Source organism: Hemitrygon akajei, chromosome 3 (assembly GCF_048418815.1).
Source record: "Hemitrygon akajei chromosome 3, sHemAka1.3, whole genome shotgun sequence".
Lineage (NCBI taxonomy): Eukaryota > Metazoa > Chordata > Chondrichthyes > Myliobatiformes > Dasyatidae > Hemitrygon > Hemitrygon akajei.
The window spans coordinates 141,716,017-141,735,131 of NC_133126.1; the positions used below are offsets into that span (position 1 = coordinate 141,716,017).

Genomic DNA, 19,115 nt, shown 5'->3' on the forward strand with positions numbered 1-19,115 from the left:
AGTTCCAGGATATGTCTTTATAGTTTACATTATCTATATGGGTGTAAACTCACATTAGGCATATCCTCTATAGCCTTTAGTGCAGAGACAGTGCAGTGAATGTGAACAATTTAAATAATTCAAATAAACAACATAATACGTATCAGATGAAATAGATTAGTAATGGAATGCTTACAAGGGAAACTAAACAGAAAATTTCCCCACATTTTTCAATGGAATTTCTTAAAACAAACTGAACCTTACAATAAACAAAATAAAACCTTATCAAACCAGCAAAGCTAACCTAACATTTTTAGGTGAGATGGACTTCTGAATATTTAATTAGCAAAAGGTGCCTTGGGTTTCAGTAGCATATAACCATTGTGACATTTAGGTTTGGTTCTTCACTTACTGATGACCTTGAAGTAGTAAAGTCCTGCCTTTTCTCCCACCAATGTCCCACATAATAATACTGTTGTCAGATGCCCCAGAGAAGAGTAGCCGTTGGAGAGGATCCCACCAAAGGGCGCCTATGCCACCTGTTACAAAAGCAAAGAAACATTGGGCCTACAAATCCAATCTTCCTTGAAACAGTAAAACATTTTACTATAACATTATATACAGTAACACACATATTTTAACTGCAGTTTTCAAACAGCCTGGGATTAGTGATCATGGGTAGCACTGGCATATTAGTGTGCAGAAGTGAAAGATATTTGACTTAAATGTATTAAAAAATTTCAGAGAAAACAAGAAATTTGAATAGAGCCCCAAACTGATATTAGGGCAAATAACAAAGATTCTGTTGCAAGAGTAGATTTTTTGGGACTGCTCTGTTATCAAAAACTATTGGAGGGGGATACACAATGCCCTTCAAGACATCTTTAAATGTGAAATACCCTTTGAGAGTTAGACCATATATTTTTGGATATATACCTCAAGAATGGTTGAAAAGAGATATACGTATATTTAATGAATATACTGTTGGTGGCTGGTAAAAAGAGTCTTACTAGGAAATGGTTATCACAGGAGAGCCCAACTTTAAATACATGAATGGAAATTACAATGGAGAAGATAACAGCATCTATTAATCATAAGCTGGAACAATTTGATTCATACTGGGAAAAATGGTTTAACTACATAATGCCTCATAGGCCTGATTTTATTCTCACAAATCAATGAATCTGTTGTAAAAAAAAAGATCACTCCCTACTTGTACATAGTTCTTTACTTTTGCTTGTTTTTTCTTTCCACTCTTTTCTTTAAATGCATACCCCAGATAAATACTTTGTGGAGATTTTGTGACATATATGATTATATGATATATATGTACAATGTCTGAAATACATCTTACGGAAATGTTTGTTTGATGAACTTCAATAAAAAAATTACAAAAAAAATTTGTCTTGGAAGAAAGTAGACATTAAGATACAAATGTTAAGTTCTGAACTGTCCAAATGGAAGACTGCACAGCTGGTGTGACAAGAAGCAGACACAAGAATTTGAGGAGCACATAACTGTAGAAGTGGGGAGATGTTAAAGGGAAAGAAAGGGGCTGAAACTTTTTAAAGATTTTAAAGATTTGGAAATTTGGTTACACCCAGATGAAATTGGGGAATATGGAAAGTATACTTCAAAGTCCAATAGCATCATGTAACTTTCTACAATGGCACTGGATGGCTATCTCAGTTATCTGGAGAAAACAATAAATTTAGGCTGCTTCCCAGTTAAATCATTTATTTGAAGTGTTTAAAATCACAAAGGGTGTTGGTAGAGCAAATAGAGAGAAACTGCATCTGGTGGCTGAAAGCTCAGGAACCAATAAACAAATATTATGTCAGGGGTTCCCAACCTGGGGTGCCTGCACCCCCTGGGGGTGCAAGATGGAATTTCAGGGGGTGCGACAAAGAGTGGCTTGTGTGTTTGAGTGACAAGTCACGAGTCATCACTCAGCCAGCTGCCAGTGTGCCTTGAGAAGTGGTAGTAACGTTAGTCCCAAGCACACTCCAGTCTCCCGCTGCCTGACTCAGCATTGAGGATTCTCATCAGTGTTACCTGGGAGTTACACCTCAGAGTTGAGGAGTCTCATCAACTTACTGTTTACAATTTTTCCTGAATAAATTAGAATCTAATTGCTCAATTTATATTTGCATTTTATGCAGTGAGTTAAAGGCTTATTTTTTTTTTAAGTTCAATTTGTTCACCCGCAGTATTGTATGTGGATCAGAAATTAGAAATTAGACTTCTTCATCTTCAAATGTGATATTACTTTTGTAGGGGGTGCGAACATTAATCAAACATTTCCTAGGGGTATGGGGCATAGAAAAGGTTGGGAACCACTGTGGCGACCCAATTACTAGCACACTCGAACCGGCTGACAATTAGCCAGCGTGCAGGCACAAAGGCTAGGTCCAGAACAAAGGGAGAAAGCCTGAGGCGGTTGGTCAGTACGTGCCTCTCGAGGCATCCGGCGGGGGAGGGAGGCTTTAAAAGCAAGACTGTGAAGTTGGAATAAACTTTATCTTTGACTGCCGTTTACCGACTCCGTGTTGTTATTTTAGCGCTGCGTGTAGCACACTGCTACACCACTGTACTAAGTCAATAAATAGGCTGATGAAAAAGAGATGATAAACCTGTATAGGGTAGTTGTGAAATGCCCTGCCTGTTAGGGTGGGAAAATAAGATTTCGTAATAACTTGCAAACAAGTTTCAACAAGTACCTAAGTGAAAATTATTTCAGAATTAGAGGGAGAGAAGCTTAATGAGATTTTTTCCACGGTGTTTTCAAACAAGCTGGTACAGCCACAATGGACTAAATAGCCTCCAGCTGTGCAGTACTATTCTATAATTACCATTTCCAGTCTAAATTTCATAAATTTGCCATTCAAGGCACCCCTGGCATCAAAACAACTCATTATGATGGACAATATTACAAAATGAGGACCATTCCCAAAAAATATTTATTGAAGCCACATTTCCATCACTTATCAGAAATCAAATCCAGTTCACAGAGGAAACATTAAGGAATTCAGAACACAGAACAGTGCAGGCCCTACTGTCCATGATGTTGTGCTAACAACTTAACTATCCATGATCAATCTAACCCTTCCCTCCTACATAGCCCTTCCAGTTTTCTTTCACCTATGAAAGAAAATCTCTTAAATATCTCTAATCTATCTGCCTCTATCATCACCCTGACAGCAAATTCCATGCATCTACCGCTCTGTAAAAAAAAATTAATTCTCCTTTTATTAGCCAGATCCACCCTAGGAACAGGGTCTCTGGCTGTCCACTCTATCTACACCTCCTATGATCTTGTACACCTCTATCAAGTCACCACTCATCCTTCATCTCACCAAAGAGAAAAGCCTTAGCTAGCTGAACCTCTCCTAAGACATGCTTGCTAATCCAGGCCACCTTCTCATAAATCTCCTCTATAACCTCTCTAAACCTCCTACATCCTTCATATAATGAGTTGACCAGAATAGAACACAGTATTCCCTACATGTTCTAAACAGAGTTTTATAGAGTGACAACATTTCCTGGCAGGTCTTGAACTCAATCCCCCGATTAATAAAGGCCAACACAACATACACATTCTCAATCACCTCATCAACTTGCGCTGTAACTTTGAGGGATTTCTGCAGATTGACCCAAAGATCCCTCTGTTCCACCGGACTGTTAAGAATCCTGGCATTAATCCTGGATTTTGCCCAAGTTTGATCTTCGCTTCTCTTTACCTGCGATCCTTTCTCTTTTTTCTCCCATGGTCTGCGGTCCTCTCCTACCAGATTGCTTCTTCTCCAGCTTTTTACTTGTTCCACCTCTCACCTTCCAGCTTCTCTTCATACCCTCCCCCACCCACCTACTACCCCTAATCAGACTTTGCTTCGCTCAATGCTCATAAATCCTGTCTCTAAGAATCCTCTCCAAGAGTTTGCCCATCACTGGCATAAAACTCACTGGTCTATAATTCCCAGGGTTAGCTCCATCACCTTTCTTGAAATTTATTAGCTTTTTCTCCACCAATGTTCCATCTAAGGTGTGCACATGTGCGCACACACATCTTTTGCTACTAGTGCTACTATTGGTAAACTGTGCACAAAAGGTTGTCACCCTGTAATACGCCTGGCATGTTAAGTATGCTTCATGATTGTACATAATCACATTTCCTTTTCCCGTTTCCGATGAGGACGCTGTTGACAATGTGGAGTTTGCAATAACTTGTCTGCAAGTTTTAGAACTGGCTTAGTTATACTGCTTTTATTGAAGAAATTATTGATTCACTGTGTTGAATTCCAAAGAAGCAAAATGTGTGAAGTGCAAAAGAACTGTAAGTTCACTTAAAGCAAAATTGCTTAATGAAACAGTAGAAACTGCCACACCAAAAGCTCATGAGGTCAGGAATGTGCAGCTATGAGAAATATTTATGTACAATACAAAATCGGTCTTACCTATGAGAATTGTTGTGATGCAAATGCTGCTGGAGTACTTGCAGGTGGAGCGATATATGGAAACTTGACTTTTTCCAAGAGTAATTTAGCAAGCATATCACATATGGACAGTGTGCAAAAGCTCTGGCGCCAAAATTCTTCATTGCCCGCTACGTATGTTTTGTGAAAGTGCAGATGAATGAGAGCAAAAACGGTCAAACCCAAAGATCAAAGTTCTTAATGACAGCTTTTTGCAAGCTGTTAAAGTGAATACCTCTTTCTACAAAATTCAGTGTACATATGTTGCTGTTGCTGGTCACAAAATTGCTCAGCACAAGATTTTTGTGCACACTGGTCATTATAAATTAGAGGGAACATTGTTCTCTGCCCAGAAATGGATCAAGGCATTTAGCTTCTGCTGGCATCATTGATCAATGCACCACCTAGTGGACATACAAGAGACTGCAGACCCTGGAAACTGGAGCAACACGAGGCTGATGTATACTTCTGCGTAGGCTCTATGCCATAGCCTACGCAAGTGGCCTACGCCGTTGTGAGCATTTATACTTGTGCACTGGTGTGTCTGCGTAGCTCTGTAATTCACCACCAAAACGCTAGTTGGCGGTGGGGTTTCTATGGCACTGCGTTGCGTTTCTTTGCGTATTTCAAACAATGGCGACTGATACTGAGCGTATCATGTTGGAGTTGGAACTAATAAATGAACAAGATTTGGTCCATTTTCCAACTTACGTTCTTCTCTCTTAATTCGAAAATGGCGGAAAAGCAGCAGCAACCAGAAATGCGTAGGAGGAAATGTGATGGTACAAGTGGACCAATCACATTTGTTGTGGTCTGCGCCGCCGCGACATGTAGTTACAATTTTGAGGAGGTGCGCGTCAGGCTACGGCGTAGGGTACGCGGCTATGCCATACCTGCAGCATAGATTCGACACAGAAGTATAAATTGGCCTTTAGATTGCTGGAGAAAGTCAGCAGGTCAGGCAGCATCTACACAGATGGACCTTCCAAGAAGATGTCAGCACACACAATCGCAGAGGCCTCTCTGGATCCAACCAAAGGTGTAATTGCTCATCCTTTGTCTTTTTTTCAATTGCAATACACTGCAGGATATTGAGAACATCAAGAACTGCAGGGCTAACCCATCAGCAACTTGTTCAACAGCGATGGAGCTGGACTTGTTGCATACCGCTGTGTTATCTTCTGTACTTACAGTCCAACAAATAGTGCAGATGATTGCCTTGGACATTGTTACTGTGATCGTAGGACTCTTGTTGGACATTGGTAATGTAGAATACTGCAAGTCCAGTTCACTGGTTTATTGGTGAGACCAACAGTGGGGGAGCTGCGTTGCCTCGGTTGTGCATGGACCAGGCATTCATACCTGTTGCAGCTGCCCAGGCGAGGAGATGCCAGAGGCAGTGTGGGAGAGAGCTGCTAGAATCTGGACTGGGTTGGGGACTGGCCCCTTTTGTCAGTGCTGCTCCACGGTCACTCACTGCTGTCCTCCAGTGTTTGCTCAGTGCTGCCCCCAGTGTTCGCTTGGCATAAGGCAAACTGGACCAGGACCATGTGCCATTAATCCACAGGCCATGCCACTCAAGGACTTGGGCTACAAATTTTTTTGTGACTGTATGTTTTCCAGCTACCAGAACTATATATGCCAAGTGCTGTTGGCTCTGGAGAAACATTGTTACATTTGGCTGTATTCATGTGTACGGATGAACGAGAACTACATTAAAATTTGAACTTGAACTTGAAACAGTTGACATTTCAGGCTGATGCCCATCATCTAGATGGTACCACCTAATACACTGAATGAGTAGGGAAGGTCCTTTCCAGGCAGGAACGGAGGGAGTATGGCACTGATAAAGCAAGAGGTCAGGAAATATTCAGCAGATGGCAGTGTTCACCATGCCCGCTTGTCCTGCCCCCAGTTTTGAGGAAGCAGCCAGACTCTGAAACAGCTCCGGTTCCAAATTACCTGACTTTTAAGAATAAATGCTCTTATAACTTGAAATTTAATATCAAGAAACTGGGTACTAATCATCCTTTCTGATTCTGGGTGGGGGGGGGGGCAGAAAAATGCAAAAAAAAGAGAAACATTTTACCTTCATGTCCTTTTAACGTTGAAATGGTACTGCAAGAATTCTGTTCGAGCTTCAATAATGTGATCTGTCCAGAGGCATCACCAACAAATGCATAGCTGGTTTCCATATCATATCTTAATAAATTGGTAGTCAAAAAAAAAATCAGATGAAAATAAGTAGTTTTCTCCAGCCAGCCCCACTAGCTTACATGGTTAAATTATGATTTTCAGAGAGCAATTAAAAGTGGCCAGTGTGTAAAGTGACTGCTGAATTTACTGCATTTTGTACCAATGTCAAAAGGTGCATTTACATTAAAGTGTGTTTTAAAAACAAAATACCGATGTTTACGACAATGATGCACAGAAACAGGTAGCCTTCCCTTGATACTAACTTAGCAGACAGCAGATAACACATAGCCCAGTTCTCATTTTCAAAAGATGAAAATAAATCAAATTACTTTCAGAAACAGTTTGACTATAAATTCTCACCTAACTAAAATTGTTTTTAAGTAGTATGACGGGAGTAGAGTTTCTCCCCTTCTCTGCAGTATTGTGGGTCTAAAGTATTTGGCTTGGAACCCAAATCCATACCAGATCCTACTGGATCAACAAGCATTACTGAAGGCAACAGCAAATCCTCATCAGATGGGGAAGTGGCTGCCTTGTCAGCAGTTTTTGACCATCTCTTGACCTTCCCTGAATGAGGTGGCCTGTATGCCATTTCAGAAAGCAGTTAAAGGCTCCTCCTCTGCATTGTGGTTCAGAGGTCATGTACAGGGCAGTGAAAGAAAATTTGAGGAAATCATTAAACCAGGTGTTTTCGTGGTTGTATTGTGGTTTTGAGGTCCCTGCTGTAGTCACTAGCTACATAGCAAACACGAGGAAATCTGCAGATGCTGGAAATTCAAACAACACACACAAAATGCTGGTCCTGACGAAGGGTCTCGGCCTGAAACGTCGACATTGCTTCTCCCTACAGATGCTGCCTGGCCTGCTGTGTTCCACCAGCATTTTGTGTGTGTTGTCACTAGCTACATAAGTAGCTTTCCTTAAATATCCAAATTGGAACTCCCCACTTGCCTTGTTGAGGTCCAGAATCAAATTTCTAATGAGTACCCAAGTTTCGAGACATTAGTCCAGCAGTCGAACCACTATTCCATTGAACCCAGTTAACTGTTAATCAGTTTACGTGGGAATGGATACCTTCTCCCTTTCTGGAATCACCAGTTGGTGATTTTTTTTATTTTTAAAAAGGACAATTAGTTATTCTGGTTAGACTCCTGTGGGAAATCTGATTTGACTTTCAGAAATACAGATAATGCACACACGATTAGAAAAACATTCTCAGGTTCTCGGTGTCTAACAGAAATAAGTGTGCCGAAGGCCAAGGCTCTGAAATGGTTCAAAAGGTGGTCTGGGTAACTCTTCTGAAAACATTTTTCAAGATCTCCTATCAGATTAGCAAAAGGAAAGGAACCAACATACTCTGGGCCAAGGCATGGTTTGAAAGGTCATTTTTTTCCTTATAGCTCAAAGGCTCACAGTAGGAAGTAACAAAAGATCTATTTATTATTCTGTGTGAAACCTTTAAAAAATACAGTTAAACGCTAATTATTTGCTGAAATACTATCATTTCCAAAGTGTCATAAAAGTGAACAATCAAAAACAGATTACTTGTCATTCTGAAGGTATTAGCTCTTTAGATTTCTGCTGCTTCAGTTATTGTGGTCTGGATTGTAAATTATGGCATGTCATTTAAAATGATGAACCAGAGGGATACACAAAGCATTGGTTAAATTGTTGGGATAAAAAAATGCACGTTCCTGGGGTGTAACTACTGTTGCTTCTCTTACTTTATTCCCACCACTCAAGGGACCGTTAGTTTCCCAGGGGTTCCCAACCTGTGTTCCATGAACCCCTTAGTTAATGGTAAGGCTCGAAGGGATAAAGAAGGGTTGGGAACCTCTGCAGTAACCCATCTTGATATCAAGTAATGCATTCTCAGACAAAATGTTAAGGATACTGTAAACATGAAGCCCAAGCACTAAAGCAGTGTCTTCCCTGCAGACATCCACTTCTGGTACACATCCAGCTGAGGTATTTGTCGTGCCCCGTGCTTATAACCCATTCACTCTCTGGAGAAAATATGATTGCGGAAACACGATGTTGATGTGCTGGAAGGGCAGAGGAGAGGGAAAAAAAAAACACATTAACATTTTACTAATTAGAAAGCCAATTAAAACACTGAGGGCATGTTGAAAATCTCTCAAACCAAATACCCAAATGCAGCTTTGCTAAACCGAGGGCAAATTTTTAACTCATGGAATCAAATTTAGCAGTCAATTATGTCGAGTGCAAGGATGAACTTTCCTCCACTTGTGGCAATGAAAACAATCTGTCAGAATTACAAAGTATCCCCTTCAACTCAAAGGGAGAGTGCTTTCTGAACATTATAAACTAAAGAGCTTCCATTTCATTTAATCTTTCAAAAATTCAGACCTTCCCAATGTGGTTTAGTGCAAGCATAACTATCTTGATGATTAGTCATCTGAATCATACAATATGCTAACATTATATTTCTGATTTTGGAGAAAATTGATGCTTAGGACTGAGAGAGTTCTGCTGGCCCAACCCTTCGACATTAAACTTCACTCTAGACAGTGTTCTCAAGTGCTTTGGTGGGGGTGTGGGGTGGTGGTCAGGAAGACTCAGCAAACAACAGATAAGCTGAACTGATCCTTATTATTGTAAAAAATCGCATTATTGTAAAATATTACAATTACAAAAGAATAGATTAAAACCAGAAATATTAAGGCATAATGGGTCAGTCAGCTTATAGAAAATATTAGAACGTAAAAATCTACAGCACATTACAGGCCCACAATGTTGTGCCGACTATGACCTACTCTAGAAACTGCCTAGAAATTCCAAACTGCATAAACTTCTATTGTTCTGAGTTCCATGTACCTGTCTAAGAGTCTCTTAAAAGACCCTATTGTATCTGTCCCTATCACTGTCGCTGGCAGTGCATTCCACGCTCTCACCACTCTCTGTGTAAAAATCTTACCTCTGTCATTCCCCTTGTACCTGCTTCCAAGCACCTTAAAACTTTGCCCCCTCGTGTTAGCCATTTCAGCCCTAGGAAAAAGCCTCTGACTATCCACAAGATCAATGCTACTCATCATCTCATACGCCTCTAACAGGTCACCTCTCATCCTCCGTCACTCCAAAGAGAAAAGGCCTAGTTCACTCAACCTATAAGGCATGCTCCCCAATCCAGGCAACATCCTTGTAAATCTCCTCTGCACCCTTTCTATTGTTTCCACATCCTTCCTATAGTGAGGCGACCAGAATGGAGCACAGTACTCCAAGTGGGGTCTGACCAGGGTCCTATATAGCTGTAACATTACCTCTCGGCTGTTAAACTCAATCCCACGGTTGATGAAGGCCAGTGCACCATATGCTTTCTTAACCACAGAGTCAACCTGCGCAGCAGCTTTGAGTATCCTATGGACTCGGACCCCAAGATCCCTCTGATCCTTCACACTGCCAAGTCTTACCATTAATACTATATTCTGCCATCATATTTGACCTACCAAAATGAACCACCTCACACTTATCTGGGTTGAACTCCATCTGCCACTTCTCAGCCCAGTTTTGCATCCTATCAATGTCCTGCTATAACTTCTGACAGCACTCCACACTATCCACAACACCCCAAACCTTTGTGTCATCAGCAAATTTACTAACCCATCACTCCACTTCCTCATCCAGGTCATTTACAAAAATCACGAAGCGTAGGGGTCCCAGAACAGATCTCTGAGGCACACCACTGGTCACCGACCTCCATGCGGAATATGACTCGTCTACAACTACTCTTTGCCTTCTGTGGGCAAGCCAGTTCTGGACCCACAAAGCAATTTCCCCTTGGATCCCCTGCCTCCTTAATTTCTCAATAAGCCTTTCATGGGGTACTTTATCAAAAGCCTTGCTGAAATCCAGATATACTACATCTACTGCTCTTTCTTCATCAATGTGTTCAGTCACATCCTCAAAAAATTCAATCAGGCTCATAAAGCACGACCTGCCTTTGACAAAGCCATGCTGACTATTCCAAATCATACTATGCCTCTCCAAATGTTCATAAATCCTGCCTCTCAGGATCTTCTCCATCAACTTACCAACCACTGAAGTAAGACTCACAGGTCTATAATTTCCTGGGCTATCTTTACTCCCTTTCTTGAATAAGGGAACAACATCCGCAACCCTCCAATCCTCCAGAACCTCTTCTGTCTCCATTGATGATGCAAAAATCATCACCAGAAGCTCAACAATCTCCTCCCTCGCCTTCCACAGTAGCCTGGGGTACATCTCATCCAGTCCTGGTGACCTATCCAACTTGATGCTTTCCAGCACATCCTCTTCCTTAATATCTACATGCTCAAGCTTTTCAGTCCACTGTAAGTCATCCCTAAAAGTGCCAAGATCCTTTTCCGTAGTGAATACTGAAGCAAAGTATTCATTAAGTACATCTGCTATCTCCGTCAGTTGCATAAACACATTTTCTATTGTCATACTTGATTGATCCTATTCTCTCATGTCTTATCCTGTTGCTCTTCACATACTTGTAGAATACCTTGGGGTTTTCCTTAATGCTGTCCGCTAAGGCCTTCTTATGGCCCCTTCTGGCTCTCCTAATTTCATTCTTAAGCTCCTTTCTGCTAGCCTTATAATCTTCTAGATCTCTACCACTACCTAGTTTTTTTAAACTTTCCATAAGCTCATCTTCTTGACTAGATTTACAACAGCCTTTGTACACCACCGATCCTGTACCTTACCATCCTTTCCCTGTCTCATTGGAAAGTACCTATGCAGAACTCCATGCAAATACCCCTGAATATTTGCCACTTTTCTTCTGTACTTTTCCCCGAGAACACCTCTTTTCAATTTATGCTTCCAAGTTCCTACCTGATAGCCTCATAATTTCCCCTTACTGCAATTAAACACTTTCCCAACTTGTCTGTTCCTATCTCTCTCCAATGCTATGGTAAAGGAGATAGAATTATGATCACTATCTCAAAATTGCTCTCCAACTGAGAGATCTGACACATGACCAGGTTAATTTCCCAATACCAGATCAAGTACAGCCTCTCCTCTTGTAGACTTTTCTACATACTGTGTCAAGAAACCTTCCTGAACACACCTATCTGTTATTTGTTAAGCGGGGTGCCGTGCACAATCCTAATCTGATGAAAAACATGTGGGAGCACGAAGGAACATCTGTAAATCTCCAGGAAGGCCTTCTTCGTTGCTGCTGTTGTGAGGTCCAGGTCTCTGCTGAGAAGAACAGGCCCCCAGTCCTCGGGGTCGCGTTGCCGGTGGCGAGGGCTTCGTAGTGCGCTCGGCAGAGCATGGTGCTCAGAGAGGCTGTGCCGGAGGGGTGGTCAGAGGCTCGGAGGTTCAATGGACTCGGAGTCCGCTGTGGTTGGAGTGCTTTCACTGTGTGCTGCGTCTGCGAGGCCGAGTCCAGCGCACTGTGGAAGTCCATAGCGGGGGTATTCCTTTCTGCCGCCGGCGTGGGATGACGAGTCTATCAGGACCCTGAGGACTTGTGGAAACTGTGTGTGGTGGTTTCTTTAGAACTTATAGTTTTTTTTAAACATCTTTGGACTATTTTTACTGTGCCCATGGTCTGTTTTTTTTAAATCAACTATGGTATTGTCTACACTGTTGTAACTACATGTTAACTATAACTATATGTAACTATGTGGTTTTGTGTAGGTCTTGTAGCTTTAGTTTTTGGTTTGTTGGGTGGTAGAGTTGATCTCCTGATTTGGTGTGTCTGGGTAGTCTTGTTTTGTCTGGTGGATTCGGAGCTCCTTTCTGGGGAATGCGCTAAGATGGTAGCGCAATATTAATATGCAGCAGCCTCTCCGGACTCTGGATTGGGGATTGCCAAATGTTATGTGGATTTTCTGGTGTAGTCTGTTTTGTCGTGTGCTTTTGTGATATCATTCTGGAGAACGTTGTCTAATTTTTAAACTGTATTGCATTTGTGGTTTCTAAATGAAAATAAACTGAAACTGAACTCAACTGAACTGAACTAACAAACTCCACACCATCTAAACCCCTCACTCTAGGGAGATGCCAATCGATATTTGGGAAATTAAAATCTCCCACCACAACAATCTTGTTATTATTACACCTTTCCAGAATCTGTCTCCCAATCTGCTCCTCGATGTCCCTGTTACTATTGTGTGGTCTATAAAAAACACCCAGTAGAGTTATTGACCCCTTCCTGTTTCTAACTTCTACCCACAGAGACTCTGTAGACAATCCCTCCATGACTTCTTCATTTTCTGCAGCTGTGACACTATCTCTGATCAGCAGTGCCACACCCCCACCTCTTTTGCCTCCCTCCCTGTCCTTTCTGAAACATCTAAAGCCTGGCACTCCAAGTAACCAGTCCTGCCCCTGAACCATCCAAGTCTCTGTAATGTCCACAACATCATAGCTCCAAGTGCAGATCCACTCTCTAAGCTCATCCACTCTGTTCATTTTACTCCTTGCATTAAAATAGACACATCTCAAGCCATCAGTCTGAGCGCGTTCCTTCTCTATCACCTGCCTATCCTCCCTTTTGCACTGTCTCCAAGCTTTCTCTATTTGTGAGCCAGCGGCCTCTTCCTCGGTCTCTTCAGTTCGGTTCCCACTCCCCCCCCCCCCCAGCGGGTCAATTTTAAACTCTCCCCAATAGCCTTTGCAAACCTCCCCACCAGGATGTTGGTCCCCCTGGGATTCAAGTGCAACCCATCCTTTTTGTACAGGTCACACCTGCATCAAAAGAGGTGCCAATGATCCAGAAATTTGAATCCTTGCCCTCTGATCTCGCTGATCCTCCACACTGCCAAGAGACTTACCAAAATTTTATGGAAGATCATGAGATATAAGATCAGAATTAGGTCATTTGAGCCATCGAGTCTGCTCCACCATTTCATCATGTCTGATCCAATTTTCCTCTCAGATTCAATTTCCCACCTTCTTCCCATATCCCTTCATGCCCTGACCAATCAAAATAAACAGTAGGCATTTAAGAGTCATAGAGCACTACAGTACAGATACAGGCCCCTTGGCCCATCTAATCTATGCTATAATTCTGCCTAATCCCATTTACCGGCACCTGGACCATAGCTCCCCATACTTCTCCAAACACTGATCATTGATTAAATGTTTGGCTTCAGGAGAAGAAACAACTTGTGTGTGAACACATCAAGCAAATCACAACTTTGCAGGTAAATTCAAACTCTTCTATGGATGGTCACTATGAGTCACTCTCCCCTGCGTTCTGAGCAGTCATAAAGTCCTTTCCGAGTCATCATCACCTCCATTCTGAAATCATGACATTTTTATGTTAACTTGCGCTTTAGTCTTCAATTTGGTAAAAAAGAAACAAATCGTAGTTTGTTTCATGGCAAACAAAGCCATATGCATTGTGAACAAGTCTTGAAGGGAGATGCATACTTGCCTAGTAGAATCTTTCCCTGAGGGTTGGGGGAAATCAAGAATCAGAGAGCGTAGGTTTATACAGCGAGGGGAGGAATTTAATTGTAACCCGAGGGGCAAATTTGGAATGTTGGTTGGTGTGGACCAGTTGGGCCGAGAGGCCTGTTTTCTATGCTCTATGACTCTAAACAACCTGTTCTTTATTCTCAAACTGTACCCTCAGTCAGGGAAAATATCCATCTAGACTGTCGGACCCCTAAAAATTTTATAAAATTCAATGAAATTGCCTCTCATTCTTCTAATCTCTGGAAAATATAGTGTCATTTTTTCCCCAAACTCTCTCTCTCTCTCTCATTATCCCTGGAAACATCATAGATTCTTTGCACTCCCTCTGGAGACAAAAACATCCTTTCTTGAGTAAAGAGTCCAACGCCATAGACAATGTTCCAGATGCAGTCTCACCAAGGTACTATACATTTGCAGCACGACGTTCTGCTCCAAACAATCAAGAAAGGGCAAAAGGCAGCAACTACGATGCAAAGCAAAAAAAAAAAGAAGGCATGCAAGCTAAGACCCGGAAACATTACACAGTCAGCTGTGAATTGTTCATTTTGAGTATTTCTATTAGGCACCATGCTAAAGCTAAATGTGCTGCATCCACAGATAGATGTACTCAAGTTACAGAAGGGTAACTGAACACTATTATGTCATCAAGCTTAAAGCCAGGGGCTGTGGTGCTCATTTATAAAAAATGAGTACTAGGCAGAAGCATTAATATGAGTGCAGGTTAACTATCACAAAGCACTGTATACTAATTACTCCAGCAATATATAGCTAGACATTTGATACAAAAAGCAATTTATCTTGTGTGCTTCCTGTTTCCTTTCCTCAAAACAATCTAGGTTTTTCAAAGAGAATACTTCAATAGTGCAAATAATGAAATTTGAGATTTTCATTCACTGATCCCAGGCAAAGCAGACTAGGAAATGCTGGTCAGCATCATATATAAAATAAGTTCAAACATGAATAGATATTGACTGCTAAGAGCAAGAGAAAAATCAGACTGGTCACTCCAAAAGAAATCTCGAAGTATCTTTTAGTCATAGCAGGCAAAGTACTTATTCAAAAGTTCTAACCAACAGACCTCAGATAGTCAGGATGCACAACAGCTCCTCCTTCCCCATCATCCTCAACACAGACGTCTCCCAGGGCTGTGTGCTGAGCCCATGGCCGTGCACTCTACTCACACATGACTGCATGGCCAAACATCCCAGCAATCTCAGTGTTAAGTTCGCCGAAGACAAGGCAGAGGTGGGGGTCATCATCATCGATGATGAGACGCCCACAGAGAGGAGCTGGAGCTCGAGGCCTGATGCCAGGAAAATAACCTCCTCCTCAATGTCAACAAGCAAAGGGGATGGTTATCGACTTGAGGAAAACTCACTCTTAACATTGACAGTACAGCAGTGGAAACTGCGAGCTGTTTCAAACTCCTGGGATCACATCTCGCATAGCCTCTCATGGTCCCAGAACACTCTCTCCATAGACCAGGGCCACCAGATTCAAAACCAAGACATCATGATGACAAATTCCTCCACCCTTTTTAGTAGATTCTTTAAGTTTTCTTAAAGCCCACTACATCCCCCACCATCACTATCATTTCCTTTCAGAGTCACCTTACGTACAGACACTCCTGCACCTAGCATCATTTTATGTACATGCAATCAGCACATGTATATACACTAATTTTGTGCATTTATACTTATTGCGTTCTTTATGCCTAGTGTTTTCTATGCTGCATCGGATCCAAAGTAATAATCATTTTATTCTCCATTACACTGACAAATGACAATAAACAATTTTGGAATTAATGTTTTATACATATTTTAATTTCCAAATAAATCAGTGATCATAGTTTAAGTTCCCTCTGCCAAAACCATCAACCTTTAAAAATTTTGTAAACAAAAACACTCTTGAAACGCAAATGTGAAAATGCTAGAAAAACTCAAGAGTTAAACTTTTCAGGTTACTGGTTCACGAGTACCAGTAAAATTCAAAACACAAAGCATGTTTCAAATTGCAGAGAATGGGACAGGTTGGAGAAATTTCTCTTGTAGAGTTTCTTGTGGCGTTGGAATGATACAATTCATGGTGTGTATTGAAGCAGTGGTATTGGCAACTGAACTCATCTCACTCCTATCCTCTCTGCATCTAGTCCTTCACAAACTTCAATGAATTAGTTCTCATTCTTCTAAATTCTAGAAAATATATTCTGAGTCTTCTCCAACACTCTTCCCAGGAAACAGGTGAATCTTTGCTGGGGGGCAGGCGGATTAAAGGCGGCAAATAAAAACATGGATAGAGGAAAAAGTTGCTGAATTGCAAGAGAAAGAAAAGCATTACAAATGCTAGAAGTTCAAAATAAGAAATTAATGTTGGCAATATGCAGCAGGTTAGACAACACATGTGGAGAAAGAGAAAGAATTAACGCAGCTTAATGGTTTTCATCAGTCTTGAAATCCTGGTGATCCCTTTGTTTTCTACTCCCCTCCTCCTCTTCAAAAGGTTCAACTTTTAATATTTCCAATGAAAAGCCTCAGCTTGAATTATTAACCTTTCCACCCCTGCCCCACTACCAACGCATGTTGTCAGATATCAGCATTTCTAGCATCTTGTTTATACTTTAACCTTTAATTGCAATTTTATGTTTGTCTTAGAGAAGCCACTGTTCTGAAGGTTACTGAATGTTGCCTTTCAATAAAGTTTTATTATTTCAAGATATTGTTTTATTATTTCTAAGATATAACCAAGAGGCTATAATTTAAAACATTATCATTTATCTCAAAAAGATATTGTGTGTCAACATGTAAAACACCCCGCAGGTATAATCAGCATAAGGGCACACTGAATTCGTACCTCCCTTACCATGCCTGCAGATCAATCTAGTTAAAATATAGAGCAATTTGAAAGGTACATATGGACTTATTCTATATTATTCTACATGCCACTAGTTTAATAATAGTCATTAAAGTCAGCCCAATGCAGATTACAATGAGAAACAGATGCTTGCTTCTCTAATAAACTGTAGCTCTAAAGTAACAGGCTCAAATGCATATTTAGTCAGCCTGTAGTGAAACAGTGAACCAGAGATTTTAAAATCTGAAATCGGAATTTCAATTATTGTCACAAAATCAATTCAGATTTAAAACCATTCCACTAAAAAAACAATCATATCTCAAACCTCCCCACTGAAAAATCAATGGGTTCAAAACAGAATTAATCAAAGCAAAATCCTTCTTAAGACACAAACAAGAGAAAATCTGTGGATGCTGGAAATCCAAGCAACACACACAAAATGCTAGAGGAACTCAGCAGGCCAGGCAGCATCCATGGAAAAGAGTAAACAATCAACGATTTGAGCCAAGACCCTTCAGCAGGACTGGAGACAAAAAAGATGAGAAATCTGACCAACCAAGGCAAAACCAAAGTTGTTAATTATTTCTTGTAATCATATCCTTCCAACATCATGATTGGGCCAGCTTTTTTTAAAACTCATTTAGGACCTCAGTCACCACCAGTCTGTCAAATAATACAAAGGTCAGATCAGTAGTAAATAGTACCAAGATTTTCCTACACCAAATATTCATAAGCTATAGTCAAGATTTACCAATAAACTGCCAGCTCAAAAGACATAACATTTGATACTGCTATGTGTCAAATAGTGATGACTGATACGAAATAATTAAGGCAACATACCTGGGTAAGTCTTTACGTAAGTCATTTTATTGAAATCTTCAGCCATGAGGAACTCCTTAAAATATATGTAAATATCTGTAATCAATACTTATTCAATAATTTAGACAAAATGATTACAAAGGTATAATTACCAAAGCCCAAAGGCTATGTAGTGTTGGTAAAAAGAAGGGTAGTACAACATGCCATCTTATTGTTTTCATGCCCACAAATGCCTTGTGAGATTACTGTGAAATGGTGAAATTAACTGCAAAGATATTATACCAGTTTACAGGATATCATTTCTAAACCACCAGTGACTTTATGGGTTCCCATAATAACAACAGGAAGGAGCAACCACACCCAGCAGGGAAAGCATCATGCAGATAGATAACAAGAGCTCTGAAACAACTGTGACTGGAGTTTGAACCTTGCTCCGGTTGACTCAGTTGGGAATTGCCAACATTGATGGTCAGAGGAATAAATTCTAGATTGCATTCTATGAATAATGTACAGCTGTCAGCTAGTGCTATGCAGACGGTACAGTCATAATCCATCTTTGTGGGCTAGATGAAGTTTATTGTTCTTACATACTCGAGTTAGTTATGAGTTCATAACTATATTTTCAAAAAGAGGTCATAATCAATATTTTTAGGTCGGTCTCTCTCATTCACTCATGCACACACACACACACAAACTTGGCAATTGATGTATATCAAAGTCCTTTCTAGAAAATCACTGTCACAGCCCTTAACTAATAATTGCACTGTGGGACCCAGGTAAAGATACCATTTAACCTCAGCAGTCTACACAATATTGGTGGTTCCTTTTGGTCCAATTTGTTAAAAAAATCCTTCAATATCAAAAAGGGGGGGAAAAAGCTGGATTCTTTTAATAAGGTATTGTAGAAGGAAACAACCAAATTGGGCTTTGTCACTGCCATATGGATAGAGATTGGAATTAGTTTGTGAATCCTTTGCAATTACTTGGTATTCTGCATTAATTACACTTAAAATATGGTCTGATCTTCATCTAAGTCACAACAGTAGACAAACACAATCTGCCTAAACTAGTAACACACAAACAATTGGACTTTTCATGTCTTTATTGAACACATTGTTTAACCATTCACAGCCCAGGCTGGAAAAAGTATGTGAACCCTTGTATTTAATAACTCATAGAACCTCCTTTAGTAGCAATAATCTCCACCAAACGGTTTCCTGTAGCTGCTGATCAGCCTTGCATAATGGAGGAGAAATTTTAAACTATTCCTCCATACAAAACTGTTTCAGTTCATCAATACTTCTCAGATAATTGCTTGAACAGCCCTCTTCAGGTCATGCCACAACATGGGCTAAGGTC

General features: G+C 40.7%; 1 protein-coding gene across 1 annotated transcript in view; it reads right to left on the minus strand.

The window, feature by feature from the left end:
- Positions 1 to 19,115, minus strand: part of wdfy1 (WD repeat and FYVE domain containing 1) — a 49,488-nt gene that overhangs the window by 14,928 nt on the left and 15,445 nt on the right. Inside the window, exons 4-7 of the mRNA XM_073040961.1 lie at positions 17,778 to 17,832; positions 8,542 to 8,692; positions 6,541 to 6,653; positions 392 to 518 (exon numbers count right to left, since the gene is read on the minus strand). Coding sequence (XP_072897062.1) covers positions 392 to 518; positions 6,541 to 6,653; positions 8,542 to 8,692; positions 17,778 to 17,832 — 446 coding nt within the window. The remainder of the gene's footprint in view (positions 1 to 391; positions 519 to 6,540; positions 6,654 to 8,541; positions 8,693 to 17,777; positions 17,833 to 19,115) is intronic.